The sequence below is a fragment of the Megalobrama amblycephala genome, linkage group LG4 (genome assembly GCF_018812025.1).
Source record: "Megalobrama amblycephala isolate DHTTF-2021 linkage group LG4, ASM1881202v1, whole genome shotgun sequence".
NCBI classification, from domain to species: Eukaryota; Metazoa; Chordata; class Actinopteri; order Cypriniformes; family Xenocyprididae; genus Megalobrama; species Megalobrama amblycephala.
The window spans coordinates 26,698,029-26,721,231 of NC_063047.1; the positions used below are offsets into that span (position 1 = coordinate 26,698,029).

At 36.3% G+C, this 23,203-nt stretch overlaps 1 protein-coding gene across 1 annotated transcript in view; it reads right to left on the reverse strand.

Moving 5' to 3' along the window:
* LOC125266170 overlaps nt 1-22,207 on the reverse strand; it is a 124,559-nt gene extending 102,352 nt beyond the window's left edge. Inside the window, exons 1-2 of the mRNA XM_048186624.1 lie at nt 21,794-22,207; nt 13,497-13,526 (exon numbers count right to left, since the gene is read on the reverse strand). Of these exons, the coding sequence (XP_048042581.1) occupies nt 13,497-13,526; nt 21,794-21,815 (52 nt within the window). The 5' untranslated portion in view covers nt 21,816-22,207. The remainder of the gene's footprint in view (nt 1-13,496; nt 13,527-21,793) is intronic.
* Between the last annotated feature and the right edge of the window lie 996 nt (nt 22,208-23,203).

The following is a 23,203-nucleotide window of genomic DNA, read 5'->3' on the forward strand; positions in this document are numbered from 1 at the left end:
TAAAAAGCAATTTTATTCCTGTGATGGCAAAGCTGAATTTTCAGCTTCATTACTCCAGTCTTCAGTGTCACATGATCCTTCAGAAATCATTCCAATATGCTGATTTGCTGCTCAAGAAACATTTCTTCTTATTATCACAGTTGAAAACAGTTGTGTTGCTTAATATTTTTGTAGAAAACATATTTCTTCAAGATTCTTTGATAAATAGGTCAGCATTTATTTGAAATAGAATTTTTTATTGTCAATTTTGATCAATTTAATGCATCCTTGCTGAATGAATGTATTAGTAGCACAGATTGCAAACCCAAACAAATAATCATTATTGACGTGCAGCAGGGTTATAAACTTGTACATTACTATTATTTAGAGAGAAACTTAACTTTTACTTATTTTCATTTCTCCACAAAAAAATGTTAATCTACTATCAACTGGTTAATCGAGATTTTTCATTTACATAAACTAATAGATATACAGTATGTGCCGGTTTGCAGTAAGCACTTGGAACCAATTTGGATTGTTAAGACTGAGCAAAGAAAAAGTAAATCAATCTGCATCTTGACCCAGGACTCTGTGAACTGAATTTTACAGTATGTTCCTATGAAGACCTCAAAGCAGATTACCAAACTAACACAGACAGCAAGACTCATTTCAAAGGTGTGATCTTTAAAGAAAAGGGAAAAAATAAGCTGAGAAAAAAATAAGAATGAGAGCGACAGCATTATAAAAATTGGACAAAAAGAATTATTCTACCATTTCAGATAAAGAAATTATTATTTCCAGAAATACTATGTTTCCAGAGAATGTTATAAACAATGAAAAACCATAAAACAATGTGTTCGTGATTACTCTAAATTTAGCTCATAAATAAATCAGCATGGGCTGAACTTCTCATCTGCGGATATTAATCAGTAGTAAATTGCTCAATGACATTTCTATTTACAGTGGCATTATTCATCCAATCAAGAACCTTGGCCTGAGAAGCCCTCACAGAAATTGAGCCTGCATTTTGTACAGTCTTCCAAGGAGATCGTTCTTAAACCAAATCAAAGAAAAAAATTTCAATAAAATCACCTGAATATAAGAGGTGTCCACTGACCACCTCTTGAAAGGCTTTCTGTCCTTCACTCTTGATTTATTTCAACACAGTCTGGTGGCTAATGAATCCTATAGAGAGCCCTAGAGAAAATATGTCCTTCACTGAAGAAGGTGTCTCAATCTTTCCACCCAAGATTATCTGGCACGGCTGACAAATAGTAGTCATGATCTTAACTCTCCAATTCCTTTCCTAAACCTCTTTATTTCCACTTTTCCTACCTTTCACTTACCCAGGTCCAATTTACCTCAACCGTCAGTCTTGAGAAAGACAGAGAGTAGATAGGTGCCCATAGGACAAAAAAAAAAAATACAAAAATAAAAATACAGATGACATCTCTGTCAATATCAAGTGTTTCTCATAGTCAGCAGTGAGATAGAAGAAATGGAGAATTTTGCTTAAATGTAATAGTTCACCCTAAAATTACATTTCTGTCATCATTTACTAATCTTTAAGTCATGTGGACTAATTTTATTATGCTCTTATCCATGCTGAAAACAACTGCAACATTGCAATATATATATATATATATATATATATATATATATATATATATGCAATAAAATTAATATTTATTTTACATCTACTAAATTGATACATCTGCTAAAATGAAGCCATATAAAAAGAAAAAATAATTTAGAAAAAAAATACATATATATAATATGAGGATTTATATTATGATTCTCCCTGATTCTGTTCTGTAATCCTAAAAAAACTATAATTATTATTTATATTTATAAAAACTAAAGAAAAATACATAAATCACTTGACCACTACTATTCATTTAATTGGGCTCTAATTTGCCAAGATGACAAAAAATATTTCAATGAACTCAACAAATTTTGTATTGCACTAAACTCTTACTACATATCAACAATTGTCTCATTTGTTTGTCTTCCTCCTATCTTCCTTTATATCTGCCTCCAAGGCAATTCTGGAAACATCTGGGACAGCTAATATGTATAATTTACCAAAATTGTAAACTGTGAAGTCTTTAAAGCTCTAAAAGTGCAACAGTGATAACTGTCCTCTGGATGTGCATGAATACGTTAGTATTAATGGAATCCTTGAGGGTCAAGTCTCATGTGTTTGTCTAGGTGAGAACTAGACAGCTTTTCTCAAGAGGTAATGCTAGTTTAATGAGAATTCCTCCAATTTCTCTCTCTCTCTCTCTCTCTCTCTCCCTCTGTCTCTCTGCAGACATGCTGCAAGATCCTCAGAGTAATCTCTGTCCCCATGGATTCATCCTTATCCCAGAGTCTGCAGAGGGGGACACAGATTCTACAGCCTGCTCTTGATATGACCACCGTAATGAAGAGCAGAATTGGGGCTGAATGAGAGAGAGATGGAGGGATAGAGCTGGAGAAGATAGAAAAAGTCAGTGAAGGGCAATTGATTCTTTGTAAGAGCTGGGCTGGTTCTGTGTGTATGTGTGTGTGTAGGTCTGTCATTGTTAAAGGGTTAGAAGGGATTCAGCTAAAGTGGTAGAGCAAATATTACTTGATCGACTATCTTCTCATAATAATATATCTCTGACCTTGCAGGTTAGGTACAAAACCCTTTAGATTAATGTTAAAAGGCTTTCTGTTCAACAGAAAGCAAAAGAGGTGTAGTGAATGGCTGGTTTAAGTCACAATAGGAGCCATATTTACAGTAACATTTAATCGCCACTGATTATTCTCCCTTCCTTCTCAAATGTCCCTAAGCAAATAATTGAGCATGTACCAATCTTTGCTGAAAGAGCAGTTACCAGCATATGTTGTGTTTTGGATGCCAGAGATGGTGGTGTGCTGGTGACTAGCTTGACTAACTTGGTTAGGCTTCTTAAACAGCTTAAACAGAACACTTGAACACTATACTTTACATCTCCTTTAAACTCAGGAAAAGGCCACTTTTAACCTTGGGTTAAGAAACAAAAGTATACAAAGACTGATTACTAACACAAGGTAAAGTAAAAAACAATGAGGAAGGTTATTATGCTAGCCCAGCGTTAAATTAAACCAGCTACTGTAAGCCAATTAGTCAACAAGCTTCCCCGAAAAGGGTATGCTGGTCACAAGCTTCACCCGATACATTTTGTTGGGCAACAGCATGGCTATAGTAGTCAACCACCTGGACCAGCAGCAATCCAGCACCAATCAACATAAATAGCAGTCTTCTTAGATACAGATCTTAAAGGTGCCCTAGATTATGTTTTTAAAAGATGTAATATAAGTCTAAGGTGTCCCCTGAATGTGTCTGTGAAGTTTCAGCTCAAAATTTTTTATTAATTTTTTTAACTGCCTATTTTGGGGCATCATTATAAACGTGCCGATTTTATGCTGCAGCCCCTTTAAATCCCGTACTCTCCGCCCACAGAGCTCGTGCTTGCCTTGAACAGTGCCTTAAAGTTTACACAGCTAATATAACCCTCAAAATGGATCTTTACAAAGTGTTCATCATGCATGCGGCATGCATGCGTCGGATTATGTGAGTATTGTATACTGTTATATTGTTTACTTCTGATTTTGAATGAGTTTGATAGTGCTCCGTGGCTAACGGCTAATGCTACACTGTTGGAGAGATTTATAAAGAATGAAGTTGTGTTTATGCATTATACAGACTGCAAGTGTTTAAAAATGAAAATAGCGACGGCTCTCTAGTTTCCGTGAATACAGTAAGAAACGATGGTAACTTTAACCACATTTAACAGTACATTAGCAACATGCTAACGAAACATTTAGAAAGACAGTTTAGAAATATCACTAAAAATATCATGTTATCATGGATCATGTCAGTTATTATTGCTCCATCTGCCATTTTTCGCTATTGTTCTTGCTTGCTTACCTAGTCTGATGATTTGGTTGTGCACATCCAGACGTTAATACTGGCTGCCCTTGTCTAATGCCTTTTATAATGTTGGGAACATGGGCTGGCATATGCAAATATTGGGGGCGTACACCCCGACTGTTACGTAACAGTCGGTGTTATGTTGAGATTCGCCTGTTCTTCGGAGGTCTTTTAAACAAATGAGATTTATATAAGAAGGAGGAAACAATGGAGTTTGAGACTCACTGTATGTCATTTCCATGTACTGAACTCTTGTTGTTTAACTATGCCAAGATAAATTCAATTTTTCATTCGAGGGCACCTTTAAAGAAGTCAAATAGGGGAAGTGACCCTATTATGCCCACCCAAACATCTTAGGCTACGTTCACACTGTCATTTTTCAGGATTGAATATCAACAATATTGTTTGAATATCAACAATAAAACTGAAAAGTCTTAACACTTCTGTTCTGACAAGAGTCCAATTGAGTTCATCTATCAAATCTTCATTAACCGACAGCAGCGTTTATATCTGGGTGAAAAGCGGTGCATTTGTTTCTGTGTTTTTCTACATTTGAGTCAGTGTTTTTCTGAAGATTCATTAACCGACAGCAGCGTTTATATCTGGGTGAAAAGCGGTGCATTTGAGTCGGGCGTAGAAAAACACTGACAGGAGCAGCTCCGGTGGAGAACAGTGACTGCATCTAAAACCTTCAGATGACACACAACGCATATCTCCGTTGCTGTAAGTTACCGACACCACACATGAAAACCCACAACATGCATTTGTGCAGTGCAGAGCGGCTCTCTCGCACTGTATGTCATGACAGAAAACTAGTTGTCAAGACTGGTTCCGTTCACACAGCGCAGGTTTTCTCGACAATGCGGTCGTGAGTCCTGAAAATTTACGGATGCGAGTTCGGTTATAGAATGCGGTTGCCACTCCTGTAAATAACTGAACTGTGTATTAAGGACTCAAATACAGAACTGACAATTGCATTCTGTTGCTGTGTGAACGTGGTCTTTTAGATATCTAAATAGCTTAAACAAATGTGTTAATTAAGAAGTTGTCGTCTAAACACTTGTGTTTCTGGATGTAATGTAAATGTAAAATATTTGGAGTGCTCTTGTACCATTTAAGTCCACTATTATTTTCAATGTACATTACACATTTTATTAAATAAACTACACATTTAGAAAAAAAAGGCTATAAATAGAACCTAACACCGTGTCTACACCAGATGCGATCGTTGTCGCGCTGCACTGCAACAGCTTGAGGTTGTCTACACTGGACACGACAAATCAATTGTTGCAAATCCATTTGTTCTTCATGTCAGAAGTAACGTGAGCACTTGAAGTACAACAGAAATAGAAAGGGGCATCAGTTTACTGTGGGGAATTTATTGTAGATTATTGTAATTCCAATGTAGACAGCATCACTGATTATAATGAGCTCTATCTGATTTTGTCACGTCTGGTGTAGACATGGTGTTAGAGGGTTCCATCAGACTGTCTTCAAGAACAAAACATTAGAATGACTAAACTAAAAAGTCAAATGAAAGTAACAAGCATGTGTATTGCTGTGGAACAAATATTTTTTTCATGTTTTCTGTTTTTATATGTATATAAAAATTAGCAAAAAGCTATGAAGAGTAGTTGCAGCTTGAAATTGCAGACTAAGGACAGTGAGGAAATATACACAAAAATCTATTTTTGTTAGGCTAAAAAAGCTTAATCTTTAACCTTCGCTTTTCAATTTGTAGACCATGTAACGTAATCCTACAGTGAGGCTGCAGAACAACTGAAACATGTTTGAAGGAAAAGGAGTCAGTGTTAAATGGAAATACAGAAATGAGGTGTGATTTTTGTGATTAATGGTCTAATCTGGGCCTAGGGTGAAGCAGGGAAATTATCAAATATTCATATCATTCTGAATGTCTAATTACTCTTATGTACGTCAGACTCTTTTGCTTCCTCTCTCTCTAACACCAATAATAATACCACCTTCAGCACAAAAAAAAACAAAACAAAAAAACACTTCGCTCTACCTAACTTTAAACTCTGTACGTTACATCTTTACATCTTAACCCACTTCCTTTCACAAGATTCCTTTATACACTCTCACTCTCTCTCGCTGTCCCAGAGTGTAAAGGGGCTCCCAGGGATGCCTAACCTGATGAATATTTAATTTTTGATGACTTACGAAAATAAATAAGTCATATTCGCACAAGCCTGGGCCTGTACTGCTGACATTTAAGAGCTATTTGGAGAAATACTCCCACATGATGTTAAAAATAATACAAAGACACTTCAATAAATATAGCCCATAATACAGAGCACCAGTTAAACTAATATGGCATCCTATACCATTTACAGTCCTGGTCATAATTATTGGCACCCTTGGTAAATACGAACAAAGAAGAAGAAATAAAACCTGCATTATTATTCATTTGGACCTTTAAATAAAAAAAAAAATTTAATTCATTAAAGTAATTCATTAAAGTAATTGAAAATGGGGGAAAAAAAATCTCATTATGAAATAAATGTTTTTCTCTGCCTGATGAGTTTGGAGAACACCCGACAAGAGATCTGAGACCATTCCTTCATATAGAATCTCTCCAGATCTTTCAGATTCCCAAGTCCATGTTGATACACTTTCCTCTTCAGTTTTCTACAGAATTCAGGTCGGGGGACTGGAATGTGACCCATTTTTGTGTTGATTTTGATGTTTGTTTTGGATCATTGTCCTGATGGAAGATCCAACCACGGCCCTTTATAAGATTTCTAGGGGATGTCACATTTTGATTTTTTTATATGTTGGTATTTGATAGATAGAAATATCTGTATATATCTGGGGCCATATTCACAAAACATCTTACGGCTAAAAGTAGCTCCTAACTTGACAATTTAGGAGAAACTCTTAAAAATAATGGACGTGTCAGTCCTAAATTTAAATCTGTGAAACGTTAGTAATTGTCAAGAGGACTCTTAAAGGTGCTAAAGAGGATCTTTTCGTCGACTGAGAAACCAAAGACTGTTACTGAGTTTTTGAAATGAGCACATGCATAAGAACAACCCCCCTCCTTCGAAGGAACGCCTCCCAAAACTTGTAAACACTCGTATTGGAACACGAGTGTTTACCACCGGCATTCGCTGTGTCGTGTTAGTGGATTCATTATGTCGGACTCACCGCAGGTAACTCATAATCTGCAGTTGTTACTCCTGTCTCCTGACAAAAACATTGCATGCGGCGCCTGTGGAGTGTGGAAAGTTACTGGAGCGCGCAGTCGCGCTCGTCTCGCACAAGGAACGTCATGGCAGTGATTGACAAGCCAGAGGGCCAATCGTTTACGCGATGATCGCGTAAACGATTGGCTGATGTTTTTAAGGCCCTACCTCGTGCACAGATGATGTAAATTAATATTCTTCCTTTCAGTGCACCTAATAAATAGTCTTTTATCAGTTAGTAAAGTCAGTTTCAAGTAATATTGCAAAAATGTATAAAACAAAACATCCTCTTTAGCACCTTTAAATCACTAAGACCAAATCACAAACAATCCTAAAAAATGGCTGTTGCTGGCAATCCACCTCAGCAATCCGCCCAAAGACACGGACATCATTGAGGCAATAGGCAATAGAGCCTTTTCTTCAGAAATGAAATAAATATTTTGATTTATAGATTTTAATCTGCGGTGACATAACATAAAAGTTAATTTATGTACAGGCAAAATGTATTGAATGATGGAGAATAAAACATTGCGGTCAAGTTGAAAGTAATATACTATAGTCGGCACTGATAGCCTTGTGAGCAGCTTGCGTGAACCAAGTTCGAATTCCGGTTCGTGTACCTTTCCCGATCCCGTGCTGTCCTTTGTTTATAAAACGTCATTTGTCGCTTGAATTCTGCAATCTCTTGAGATGCAGATATGTAAGAGGCTGACAATTAGCTGAACATATAATAAGTGACATTTAGCCTTCATTTTAAAATCTTTACTTGAATATGACATTTTTACTTTAAAAATCTTTTTGAATATATCAACATTTATATTTTAAAACCTTTATTTAAATATGGAAACATGATACCTTGTTCAACAATATTTCTATGAATAAATTACTGACAGAGACCCCTCCCCTATCAGCCAATCACTGTGGGCATAGTTAGGAAGCATGTTGACATCATCCATAGCAACGAGGTCAACTCCGCCCTTACTCTTAGCTTAAGACTTCTCTCCATTCCTTAGTAAAAGTTTGTCTAAGCAGCTTTGTGAATAAGTTTTAACAAGAAAACTCTTAGCTAAGAACTTTTACTGCTATTTAGGGGAACTCTTAGTGGTAAAATGTTTTGTGAATACGGCCCCTGAACAAGAAGTCCAGGACCTTCGGCAGAAAAAAGGCCCACAACATTAAAGATCCAGCAGTATATTTAATCATACACACTGGGTACTTTTTTATCCCCATATTGTGAGCTTGCTTCCAAAAAAGGGGGTTATTGCTAAGCTCCCTGCTTTTATCCATGCTAGGCTGCAAGGAGTTCTTGCCCAGAATAGAACCATACTGCCAAACTAGACTCTATGCTATTTGTCAATCATCTTTGACGATAGTGGTCCTGTTACTTGTGTTACCTGAGCACCAGATAAGCATATCATGTAGAATGCTTTCTGAAGGTTCATGTGACACTGAATACTGGTGTAATGGCTGCTGAAAATGCAGCTTTGTCACCACAGGAATAAATTAATTTCTTCTGAATAAAAACAAATGCATGTTTAGAATAGGTTTAAAGCCCAGAAACAGAAATTTAGACACCATGTCTCAATAATAGGTTTCCTTATTTGATGCAATTAAGCATCACCAGCTGTTAAAGTAAAGTGATCCACTTTCACTTTTCAATAAGAATCTCTCTACGGCAACCATAATAGAATCTTATTAGGAGTCAAACTGCATTTGATTCTGGCACAGTATTGAATTCTATGCTGTGGGTGGGACACTCTGAGAAGAGGCTGAAAAGGCTTTTTCTGTTATTAGCAATAAATTAGATTTCTATGGGCTTCTCTGTCACTCAGACAGACCTCTGTTCATTTGGGAGACAGACACAGACTGATGCTCTGCTGCTGCTTGCGCACACACACTCCCTCCCTCCCTCCCTCTCTCCCAGTGATCCTAGTCTCATTTATGGAATAGTCACTCTACATGTGGTCAATGAATTATGCAGTTATGAGGTTCCTCATCAGGTAATTAAAACACCATATTTGCATACATATGTATACATTCAGATTTATAAAGTGATTTATTTCTGTGGTACTAAAGAGAACCACAAAAGACTGTCTTTAGTTTTAAAAACTCCCTTAATGCCACTGGCTGGACAGTGTAGTTCCACCAACAAATGCCATTGGTTGAGCTGAGGTTATGTTTAGCCCAGTCGAGGCACTCAAACAAATAGATTGCAACTCTGTTTGATGCTGGCAGTTGTGAAGAAATTACACACTTCACGTTTAAGGGGATGGATGGATGGAGCAGAAGCAGATATTCATAGTGTGGATGGCTCAGAGAGAATGAGACGACCCAGACGCAGTCAATAAGAGAAAGTCAGAGACAAAAACACTTGCTCATTAGCTTCTCAATTAGATTCATTGGTTAGACTGAAAGATACTCATGTACCCATATAGATCCAGTTGCCATAATTTTGTCACTGTAATCTTTACCTAATTTAACATCCTTTTAACTTCAATACCACCACCTTAAATGCTTTCACTCTAACAAAACTTGGATACATGAAAGATTTTACATTATTCATTTATCAGACATTTTTATCCAAAGCGACATACAAGTGAGAAACAATAGCAAGCAATATATTATAAGTGCCAGCAATGCTTGCAATATTTTGTGTCATAAACCAGACAAAACAGCAACTAGTCAGAATCACACATTCTAGATTCATAAACACAGCTTTTCCTGGCAGACAGCAGGCTGCCTCTCTGAAATTGCATCATAGAATAGAGCTGGAGATTTTAGCAAGCTCTTGCCAATTTTGTATGCAGTGGCCAGTTGCATAAACTGCTTAAAGCAGCAAGTTTTTTTTTCCTTTCAGGGGTCGTGAACTGCATTTTTAATTATTTTAAATTGTTTCCTGAGGTGCACTTATAATGTTATTATGATTTTTACATAAAAATTGTCATAATTTAGAAATAAAAGGCCATTTTATACCCTGATTTTAGCCCTCTGATTTGAACACTCTGTTGGAAGAGGCGTGTCTGCTGTGAGACTTCAGTGTAAATGCCCACTGCTACGATTGGCTAACATCTTTGCATATGAAATAAGTATTACATGTGGAACTCTCTCGAAAACTTTTACTACATTTTTACTATTACAGCTGTCGCTATTAATTAATTATGAAAACTGTTGATTATAGTATCACATTTAGATCAACTCCCATTGCATGAATGGTTGCAGCGATGAGTATTAGCCGATGACAGACATGTCTGCGAATGGATGCTGTGATCTCGTAATTCCCACTCGATTTATAACAGTGCAAACACAATGTACATAAGAGATTCATTGTGCAGTGTAGAAAACGTCATTGATTACAATGGGAGTTTTGCCGAGAGTCCAGGGGCATATTCTTCGTACCTCGCTTAATACATCTGAGATGATTTGACAGATGCCAGATCTTCTAATCGTGATAACTGAACTCTGGCTAATTTGGTTCTTCAAACGAATTTGCAGATTGGATTAAAATATCTGGATTAAAGGGGTACTTCACCCCTGGAAAGATGAATGTGTATTTAAAATTGGTCATTTATGTAGTAGAAATGTGAAATTATTTTTGAATTTGGAGCTTTCTAGACTGAGAAAAGGCAGAAAATGTATTTTTGACTAATGTGGATGAAAGACAACAACTCCCAGAATGCACTTGTTTCGCTGCCCTTGCGAGGCCACGCCCAAACCACGCCTATCGGTTACAATCGTGAGTTAGTTCATACATTTACAGCGAAATGGTGCTAAATTGACACACGGCCTAAGGCTGAAACAAATTCCTGCAAAATCATTTACAAGTAAACAGTGACATGGATATTCCGTATCATAGCAACAAAGCGTCTCAACAGAAAAAAAACGCTGCGCTGCAGAAGCGCTCTCACGGCTCACAGCGCGCTCACAGACGGACGTTTTAAGCAGAGCGCCTAACGTAATGACATCATAGAATGAGAAAAGACAACTGACGAAAAACTTGACGAATTTCTAGACATTTATAAGGAAACAGCCAAGCGAATAAATGACAGAAGAACGACATAAATGTTATAATAGACAAATTAAATGTGCACTATTTTTTTTTTTACATGATTACCCAATTATTTAGGCTATATTCACAATTTCTAATATTTGTACAGGCAATTTTTTATTTCAATGTTGTAATTAGCAACTAATTTACCTTTAAAGCATATTTGACAGAATTAATTAAAGTTTCTTAAGGGTCAAGATCAAGTTATCTGCATCTCCTGCGCTTCATCAAGCCACTCCCATAATATCTGTCGCGGTTCAAATGCACAAATGCATGTACGGCATAGACATCTGTACATCATGTGTGTAAGATTCCAATAAAAATGATTACGTAATTATTCCCTCACGAATGAATCTCTCAAAGAGTAAAACTGTCAGTGTCTATATTATGACACTACACGGCATTATAGTATTATTTGCAAATTTATTTTTAAATCATATTGTCCCTGGTTTACATTAGGGTACTCTTGTGGGAAAGTAGCAGTGGCTGGGACAGACTTTAAGCATCACCTCCGCTTAAAAAGATGCATTCTAATCCTGTTTACATGAAATAAGCCTGCTCCCGAGCAGGTTTGAGCTTACGGACCTGTTGCTATGACAGCAAGTCCAGGATGAGCGTCGAAGAACCGAACAATCCAAGATCATGCCAAATCGGTATCAGTCAAATCCAGCTAAGAGAGTTAGCGACGTACGAAGAATATGCCCCAGAACTCAGTCACTGATAAACTCGCACTGTGTGATTGACAGCTCCAGCGATTATAAAGGGAGCGTTCTTTGAAATCACAATCTAATTCAAATCCCGATTATTTTCATGCTACTAAGAAAACAATGTGAAGTTGACCATTTAGTCACTGGCTTGATTTACTGATGCATAAACAGCAATAAATGATTTTGAGACAAAGAACGTCTGACTGTACATGAATCATTACATATCAGAAATCACTGATCACAGTTTAGGCATTAGAAGTAACACAGTTACTTACATGTTGTGGCATTACCATCAGGTCCATATATTACAGTAAAAGTGTGTTTACAAAGCCTGTGCTGAAATTGCGACTGATTTACCAAAGAATCCACAGTGAAATGTACTGAAAAAACTAACAGTGCTCTACTGAGATATTCACTTATTTGAAACCACTTTAACCACTTTACTAGCATTAGGATCCTTTGGAAGGTAATGGAATTTTTAGTTCAGCGATCCAGTATCTCTCTTCAATCCTTCTTATCTCACTAACGCGCCAGTGGGTGGGGCCAAAGATGTGACGATGTAGAAGTAGGCATTGATCTGCAGAAGTGGTCTTTCGTTGCACTATTACTTCATAATATGAATATATCAATTTAAGAATTAAGAAGCACCCTCCGAAACAAGTCGTTTTCAGAGCTTGGTTTTAATAAAAGCCTTTTTTCGACTAACGCAGAAGTATTTACATCTAAACCTTAAAAGGATGTTTTTATAGTAAATTGCCCTCTTACGTGTCAAAAGATCAATGAAAATGTAACTTCTCAATTCATGACCCCTTTAAGAATGATCATAACTTTTTAAAGTTAGTTACAGAGAAAGGTACATTGGTCTAATTTATCTCTGAAAAGTAAGACTGATTACCCTTGGCTAACTGCTAGCTGGTCATACTAAGACACAGTCTTAACATGATGGCTATGTTTATGCAACTGGCCCCAGATTATAATCTGTAATATGGCTGATATAAAAATAAAAGAAATAAAAGACTGAAAACTCAAATCAATTACTTTAAATGCTGGAAGTTAATTTAGGTATCACAAAATTATAATGCACAGTATTAAAAAATATATTAATTTTGATATTTGCTGAAACTATCAAGATAATCTAAATAAAAAAGAGGAAATAAGCATGCTCAATTATAATATCTAATATCAGCTGTCATGGCTAATATTTATAAGTTAAACAAAAAACATTCAAATCAATCTATTAATGTGATTTTCTTTTCAGTGCTCCTCTGTAAAGCTTATTGCAATTTAAAGGTTCAGTCACTGAAAGGTATACACATTTATGCGTGTCTGTGTGTTTGTATCTCTCAAGAGTAAAGAGTGTAATGTGTTATAGTAGAGTGAAAATCCCCTGACAGTCTAGTGCTTGCCTGCTGGCTAACAAGTAAACCAGTTCACTGTGTCTCTCCAGTCCATGCCAAACTGGGCCGAAGCATGAGTCTGATTCAAGCACTTCATTTTTGCACCAAACACTCATCTGAATGACAATTGACTGAATGATGTGTTATTTTTTCCCTCTTTGAGTCTAAGGCAATTGTAGAGCCACAACTGTTTCATGCATGACACAAACAGTCCATTACCTGGAGGTCCTTGTAGTTTGGCCTTTTTCACTGAAAAGGAAAGAAAAAAAGACCAGGTAAGTGAAAGCCACAAATAGCAGGAAAGTTTGGTTTTTTAGCAGTAATACAATATCTGATGAAAGGCACAAAGTACAGATACAGACAAAACACTGCTTCATAAAGGATTTAACCACATATGTCCAGAGCAACTTCAAACCACCAACCTGTTATTCGCTGGCCCATAGCCAGTGCAAATTTTTAACCCTCTCCCAAATGATTTCCACTAGTCTTACCTAGAGAAAGCATTAGTGTTCACAATGTAATTGCATTTCAATGGCAGCTGTTTGGCTGACACAAGACTCCCAAATGAAAGCAATCGTTGCTCAAGGGACACAGATATTTTTGAGCCAATCATCTGAACCATAATAGCCATGTGACTAATTACTCTAGAGGCACAGAGAAATGACATAATGACAACACTTACTGTCTGATAGTACCACAAGAATGTGACAGTACCAAAGTGCTAGTGTCAATCGAGGGCATCTATATGGATGGACTTTTTTAAACTATGCTTTTCAAACTAGGGTCTGGGAACATAGCAGGCCTTATGAAATTTTAAATTTAACAATATTTTTGTTCAGAAATCATGAGATTAATCACAATTAATTTCTTCAATTCTCTTGACAGCACTGATTTTAAACAGTAAGAATTTATTATTATTATTATTATTATTATTTAAGATTCATAGATCTACCATTAGCAGATGGAAAAGAATATGCTGTCGATACAATGAAAAGTAAAAATTCTTCAGATAATATTTAAATAATTTGCTTTGGCCTTGGCACCAGTTGTTTTAAAACTATTAAAAGTTATTTTTGTTAACTGAAATTAACTGCTTAAATAAGCATAAAAATAATGAAAAATAAAATAGAAATATTAGATGAGAAACATCTTTTTCAGAAATGTTGCCTTCACAATTAACTGAAATAAGCCGAAATATTAAAATTACTAATACTACAACTGACATAAATACACAACAAAAACAAACTAAAATTCAACTGAAAACTGAAAAAGTAAAAATAATAGCTACAGATATTAATAACAACTAAAATAAATAATACTTAAATAACACTATTTAGCAAAGTTTCAATACAAAAGTCAGTTATTTAAATTTTAGAGACAACATGTTTCTTTATATAATATAAGACAACATAATATGTTTGAAAATCCATCTTAGAGATATAAAGGCTCATTCACGCCAAGGATGATAGCTATAATGATAATGAAAGATATAGTTTTAAAAATAGTTCTAAATATAAAAGAATAGCAGAGTCCATACCAGAACTATAATTAATGACACTGAGAAACAATATTGTTGGAATCACTTTCACAATGAGAATCCAACCTGCTTTTAATAGCTCAAGCATTTGAAGCGGCAGACAACGTAACTGCAGCGCTCACTTGTAATAAACAGAACAATATTCTGTATTGGTGTGGTGCTAATATAGTTATCATAATTGATGTGGGCTTTACATTATTCACAGGCTTTAAAAAAAAAATTTAGCAGAACTGGTAAAGATGACATGCCATTATCTAAACTTTAGTGACTATCACAATCTTTCGGGAAAGTGGACGAGACTTGTATTCTGTGCATTGTCTTCTAATCCAAGAAAGATAACATTAAATATCCAGCAAGCTTTGAATGCATTTTTGGTCAGATTAGAAAAACAGAGGCTACAGTAAGTTTACCACTGGCATGCACACATGTGATGCGGTGGCCGCATAAACGCAGACCCACACAGCACCAGATGGCTGGAGGATTACACTGAAGCTCTGTCCCTCCCCCCCCAACACCAACATCCTGCTGCACATATCCATCTAAATTCACTTTCCCCTTGTGCACGTGTTTCCTCTCTACATGTGAGAACAAACTTCTAAACAAATGAACTGAGTTCTCAACAATCCAAAGCAACTCAAAACGCTGCAAATCAAATCTGAAGCTCTACACATCTTTTCCGTCCTTTTAAAAATCTCTTAACCGTAAAACACGGCCTGGAGCAGAACGCTGATAGAAAAGGAAAAACATAATGATCCACTGTTGCATTCATGATGAGAGCAAATCATATTTATTTTGTACCGTTATCCCAGAATATCTCTATTCATCATCGAGATGTCAGTCTCTTTTGATTTTCTGTATATGCTTCCTCTCTCATGAATGCTGACAGCATGACAGATCTTTGTGACACAAAGGACCTCACAGAACAGCAATTTACTCTAGTCCAGACAAACTAAAATCAATTGTATTGGATTTATAAAGAGAGGAATCTCCTATAGATATTCTAAAATTGATGGCATGCTTATATGCATGCATACTGTCACTGGAAATATTCAGTATACCATTTACTTCTAGAACTGATCAACAGAACTGATAAATTAACTAGACTTTTAGATTTTCTGAAGAATGTGAGTGGTGCTTTGCCATGCAAAAGCAGTCACCACTATTCTAAAGGTGCTCTAGGTGGTTGCCAGGGTGTTGCTAACACAGTTAAAGTCGCAATGAAAGTGACAATTTTTTTTCTTCCATATTGTGACGTACATCTGAGATTATCGAAAAAATGTTGGGCGGGGAATTGATTCTATGCATCAGCTGAATGTTGAGATGTAGGCGTTGCACTCAAAAATGGTGGCAGATGAACACAAACTTGCAGGGATGGGGTAAAGGAGGACTAAATAATTGTAGCAGTCCTTCATACATCACCAGAGAGAAGTCTGTCATTTTCACCAAAAGATCCAATTATGATATTTTGATTAATTTTGATTACAAGCTCAATATTTTCATGAATTATAATAACATCTATAACATGCATTTATAAAATAGATGGTGAATTTTCATTTCTTTTGTTTCGAATCAGTGGTTCGGAGCACCAAAGTCATGTGATTTCAGTAAACGGGGCTTCGTTTACGCGATCCGAACCACTGATTCGAAACAAAAGATTCGTAAAGCTTCGAAGCAGTGTTTTGAAATCGGCAGTTACTAGATATTATTGAAAAGTCGTTATTTTGTTTTTTTTGGCACACAAAAAGTATTCTCGTCGCTTTATAATATTAAGGTAGAACCACTGTACTGATATGAACGGTTTTAAATATGTTTTAGTACCTTTCTGGATCTTGAGAGGTTTGGTGACATTGCTGGCTATGGAGGCCTCACGGAGCCATCGGATTTCATCAAAAATTTCTTAATTTGTGTTCCGAAGATGAACGAAGGTCTTACGGGTGTAGAACGACATGAGGTTGAATAATAAATTACATAATTTTCACCTTGTTCACCTACACAGGTAGCCTCATCCCAGTCACCGGCTGAGAGCTGTCTCTAACAAACAAAATTGGCTAACAAACGTGGTCCGGGGTTAGACGTCAATGGCCTTATGAAATATCAAAGTGTCAAACAGTTGTAGACTTCAATTGAGTATTTTCCCTATACTGTATTATATATACTGAGCATTTGACATACAACATTAAGAGTTAAACTAGCATAGGTTAGAGTGGGGGAAAATGCCCCCTTGGAATAAAACGCCCCCACCGTTTTTTCCACAATAAACACTAGATCAGTGGTTCCCAAACCTGTCCTGGAGGACCCCCAGCCTTGCACATTTTGTATGTTTCCCTCGTATATCAAACCTGATTCAACTCATGTGCTCATTAGTAGAAACAGCAAGACCTGAAATGGGTGTGTCAGAAATAGGGAGACATACAAAATGTGCAGGGCTAGGGGTCCTCCAGGACAGGTTTTGGGAACCACTGCACTAGATAAATTCACGATACGTTTTTGTTGTTGCTATGAACTACACTGACAAGAGTGATGTAGAAGTATTCACTATGAAGCTTACACTGACTGGTGACGTACCTGAGAGAAAACGGATTTCACATTAAAGGTGCCCTAGATTATGTTTTTAAAAGATGTAATATAAGTCTAAGGTGTCCCCTGAATGTGTCTGTGAAGTTTCAGCTCAAAATACCCCACAGATTTTTTTTAATTAATTTTTTTAACTGCCTATTTTGGGGCATCATTATAAACGCGCCGATTTTATGCTGCGGCCCCTTTAAATCCCGTGGTCCACGCCCACAGAGCTCGCGCTTGCCTTAGACAGTGCCTTAAAGTTTACACAGCTAATATAACCCTCAAAATGGATCTTTACAAAGTGTTCGTCATGCATGCGGCATGCATTCATGCGTCAGATTATGTGAGTATTGTATACTGTTATATTGTTTACTTCTGATTTTGAATGAGTTTGATAGTGCTCCGTGGCTAACGGCTAATGCTACACTGTTGGAGAGATTTATAAAGAATGAAGTTGTGTTTATGCATTATACAGACTGCAAGTGTTTAAAAATGAAAATAGCAACGGCTCTTGTCTCTGTGAATACAGTAAGAAACGATGGTAACTTTAACCACATTTAACAGTACATTAGCAACATGCTAATGAAACATTTAGAAAGACAGTTTACAAATATCACTAAAAATATCATGTTATCATGGATCATGTCAGTTATTATTGCTCCATCTGCCATTTTTCACTATTGTTCTTGCTTGCTTACCTAGTCTGACGATTTGGTTGTGCACATCCAGACGTTAATACTGGCTGCCCTTGTCTAATGCCTTTTATAATGTTGGAAACGTGGGCTGGCATATGCAAATATTGGGGGCGTACACCCCGACTGTTACGTAACAGTCGGTGTTATGTTGAGATTCGCCTGTTCTTCGGAGGTCTTTTAAACAAATGAGATTTATATAAGAAGGAGGAAACAATGGAGTTTGAGACTCACTGTATGTCATTTCCATGTACTGAACTCTTGTTATTTAACTATGCCAAGAAAAATTCAATTTTTCATTCGAGGGCACCTTTAAGTGATCTAATTTTCAGCAGTAAAAAAAAAAAAAAAAAAAAAAAAAGTGTTTTAAAGGTTGTTGTTTTGCAGAATATCACGATTATATACAGTCAAACCAAAATTTATTCAGACACCTTGAACATTTCATTCATTAATACAGTTTATTCACTATGGTTTAGAAAATGGTAATAAAATATGACAAGATCTCAGAGTTAAACTGTGTCAGAAAAAAAAAATCTTAATTATTCAGATAACACTTAAGCAAAACATGGTCAGGTCAAAGTGTCTGAATAATGTTTGGTTCCAAATTTGTATCAATTTTACTGGTAGTCCACTGTATGAAGAATTTCTGGGTATAATATGTCACAGTTTACTTTATTTTGTTATCCTCACTTACATAAATGATCTATTAGTGTCCTGCACCCACTAGTAAAAATATATCAAAAATGTCTAAATAATTTTTGGTTTGACTGTATATGATATGAGAATAGTAAGGCCTGTAGTTAGGGAGTACATGTTATTTAAGAAAAATATAATTATATTTTCAGAATGACGTAATTTTTTTAAACCTAGTCTGTGGTGTAAAACACCCCAGACACTACCCAGCGGGCATGGCTTCCCACTATCATAATTACTGTAGTTGCCATATTCTGATCATCACATTCTTTATTTTTCCATCACATGTAATCTAACTAGGTGGTTGAATAAAATTATTTGGATTTTATATTTAAAAATTACCTCAAGTTAGCATCAGCTAACAATATTCAAAAAGGCTGATTTTCAGCATGGCTCATTAATAAATATTCATATTCATCTGTTATTTTGGCTTGTCTTTTTAATTTTAATCTAAAAATGCATGTACTCTGATTTTGCTGTAAATGAATAAAGCAAATTGCTTTGCCAGAATAGAGGCATTTTACCCCACCTGGAAGCAGAGGTGTAAAGTACTTGAGTTAATGTAACTAGTTACTGTACTTAAGTATCTTTTTGGCTACTTTGTAGTTGTACTGAGTATCAAAGATATTGGCAACTTTTACTCTCTACTTGACTACATTTTTGAGCAAGTAAATGTACTTTTTACTCAACTACATTTGTGATGAGTAATGCAATTACAAATTACATTTTTTTAATGGCAGCTAACTTTTTCTGCAGCAGTTTGTTTCTGATATAAAGAAGCATTATCGCCATCAAAGTGCATTGGTATTATATCTTGTGCATTTTGCCTTTACTCCCTTTACTCTCTTGTCAACAAGGATACTTTACGTGAATGTGAGTGCATTAGCAGGTAGTTTCTGATCGCAGGTGTTTTATTTATTAGATGAGGAATTGACTGCAGCTGGTGATGAGGCTCAAACCAGCACATACAGTAGTCTTTGACTTTTTCATTTTACTTAACATTGTTTTATTTATCTGCTATATTGACAAGACCGTTTTGAAGGATATTGGTTTACTTATGTCCTTTCTGTGCACTTGAGCTTAACTGAGACTTGAGAGTTTGTAGACGTTTAAAAGGTTGTTGTGTCGACCTTGATTTATTGCAATATTGAGGTGTTCAGTTTTATTTTGATTTTAGAAAATAAACTTGATTTCTCATCTTACAAATCAATTGTTTCTTATTTTAACTGGCATGTCTCTCAGGACTAGTGCATCTCTGAGCCTACATTCAGCATGAGTTAAATACTTAAGTACTGTTAAAATCAGATACTTTTACTCAAGTCGTGTTGGAATTGGTTACTTGTAACTTGTAGTGGAGTCATTTTTGATGCAAGGTATCAGTACTTTTACTCAAGTACGGTTTTTAGGTACTCTTTACATCTCTGCCTGGGGGGGGGGGGAACGCTGGTACAAATTTATTTTTTGTTAAAAAATCTAATAACATGAACATTCTGGAAATTTTTTCCACACTTGCTTTATAATATAAGTAATTTTCACTAAAAACTGGGATAGCTATTCTAGACACATTTAACTTTTGTTTCACATAAAAAAAATTACAGTCATTAAAGGATTAGTTCACTTTCACATTAACTTTTCCTGATAATTTACTCACCCCCATGTCATCCAAGATGTCCATGTCCTTCTTTCGTCAGTCGAAAAGAAATTAAGATTTTTGATGAAAACATTCCAGGATTTTTCTCCATATAGTGGACTTCAATTGCCTCCAAACGGTTGAAGGTCAAAATTACAGTTTCAGTGCAGCTTCAAAGCATTCTACATGATCCCAGATGAGGAATAAGGGTCTTATCTAGAGAAACCATTGCTCATTTTATAATTGTTATTATTGTAATTGTTATAATTGTTAAATAATTGTTATATACTTGCACTAGCATATTGTATATGACAATTTAGTTCAAACTTTGACCTGAGGAGGGCAGTAATACACTTAGCAGCGTCTACACTGCTGGAATTCTAATAGAGAAGAAGAGAGCTAGTTCAAGATGAGCATTTATGGTTAAAACGTATATAATTTTAATTTTTTAGAAAATGAGTGATGGTTTCGCTAGATAAGACCCTTATTCCTTGTCTGGTATCGTTTAAAGCCCTTTGAAGCTGCACTGAAACTGTAATTTTGACCTTCAACCATTTGGAGGCCATTGAAGTCCACTATAAGGAGAATAATCCTGGAATGTTTTCATCAAAAACCTTAATTTCTTTTCGAATGAAGAGAGAAGGACATGAACATCTTGGATGACATGGGGGTGAGTAAATTATCAGGAAATTTTAATTTGAAAGTGAACTAATCCTTTAAGGGGGTCCTTTTCCCCCACTCGACCCTATAAATGGCTTCATAGCTAAATGACATCGATTAAAGCCACAAACCTTCAACGAATGTTTGGTTAGCAAATCTGATATAAAAGTACACTTAAATTGAGTGACAAAAGTTAGTTCTACTCAAGCTCAATGATCTAAACACGGCTGACAGAACATGGATGGCTACTGAAAGACTTCCAGCCAACAACAGGTGCACAAATATCACAGTCGCAGTTTTGCGGCGCAAATACAGTCACAAAAACACACACCCACCATTCTGTCATGTGGATGAAACGCAGTAATACAGGGGAAAATGTGTGCTTGGTGTCATAAACAATCAAAGCGTACAGTAGGACAGCCAGACAGGTGATCACAGCATATGCGGTGCCACAACAATTCAGCAGCGGGAAGACCCGTTAAGCGCATTAACAGACAAGATGAGTCGCCTCCGATCCACAATAACACACATACGAGTCCGTGTTACACTTATTTGTTCGTCGAAAGTTATACCTGTTCTTGATTTATAACTTATATCATAACCTGTTAGTGTTACCTGTTGCTTTAGCCGGTTTCAAATACATTTATCACGCTATTTTTTAAAGAAGCACATTAAAACAGTAAAAGGGAGACAATGAAAAATAGAAAAGAAAAGTGAAAAATATTAAAAGCTCCCAAACACTTACCTCGCACGCACAGAAGCGACATTGCTGAGATTTTATTCTAACACAGCAGCACAGTTATGACTTAATCACCTCCTGTGGCATTTGCCACTTTATTTCCTCCCCTTTCGAAATGATATTTGAAGTTGTGAGGAACAATGGTAGTTGTTTAAATTCATCATAAAAATAAGAGTGAAGTACCGTTTGTGTTTGCAACGCGCCTGGAGAACTGTTCGGCGTACCCATGGCGTTAGTGACATGAGTGCAAGCCAATCATCTTCACTGAACCGAGAATGTGGGCGGGTCTAAAAGAATAATCGTCAAATAACGTTTTGTACGCGTACAGGTGTGTAAAGCCCTCTTTAACCCCCATATTTGACAACATCTGTATCATTATAATAGTATAAAACAAACAAATACCACATTTGTGTTTTAACAATTAACTGCATCTGGATTACATTTAATTAAAGGATTAGTCCACTTTCAAATAAAAATTTCCTGATAATTTACTCACCCCAATGTCATCCAAGATGTTCATGTCTTTCTTTCTTCATTCGAAAAGAAATTAAGGTTTTTGATGAAAACATTCCAGGATTATTCTCCTTATAGTGGACTTCAATGGCCTCCAGATGGTTGAGGGTCAAAATTACAGTTTAAGTGCAGCTTCAAAGGGCTTTAAACGATACCAGACGAGGAATAAGGGTCTTATCTAGAGAAACCATCGTTCATTTTCTACAAAAATACAACTTTATATGCTTTATAAAAACAAATGATCGCCGTGCACGTGCTTCCGCCTTCAGTATTCTTCAAAAAGCTTACGCTGTATGTCCTACGCCTTCCCTATTCAACTTACGAAAAAGAAAACTGCCGCCGCGTTCGTTCCGTAAGTAGAATAGGGAAGGCGTAGGACATACAGCATAAGCTTTTTGAAGAATACTGAAGGCGGAAGCACTTGCACGGTGATCATTTGTGTTTATAAAGCATATACAGTTGTATTTTTTTTTTAAATGACCGATCGTTTGCTAGATAAGACCCTTATTTCTCATCTGGTATCGTTTAAAGCAGTGGTTCTCAACTCCAGTCCTCAGGACCCACTGCTCTGCACATTTTGTAAGTCTCCCTTATTTAATGCCCCTGACTCAGATCATCACCTCTCAAGGAGAGAGCTCCATGAACTGAACTGAGTGTGTCAGATAAGAGAGACATACAAAGCCTGCAGAGCAGTGGGTCCCGAGGACTGGAGTTGAGAACCACTGGTTTAAAGCCCTTTGAAGCTGCACTGAAACTGTAATTTTGACCTTCAACCATTTGGAGGCCATTGAAGTCCACCATAAGGAGAATAATCCTGGAATGTTTTCATCAAAAACCTTAATTTCTTTTCGACTGAAGAAAGAAGGACATGAACATCTTGGATGACATGGGGGTGAGTAAATT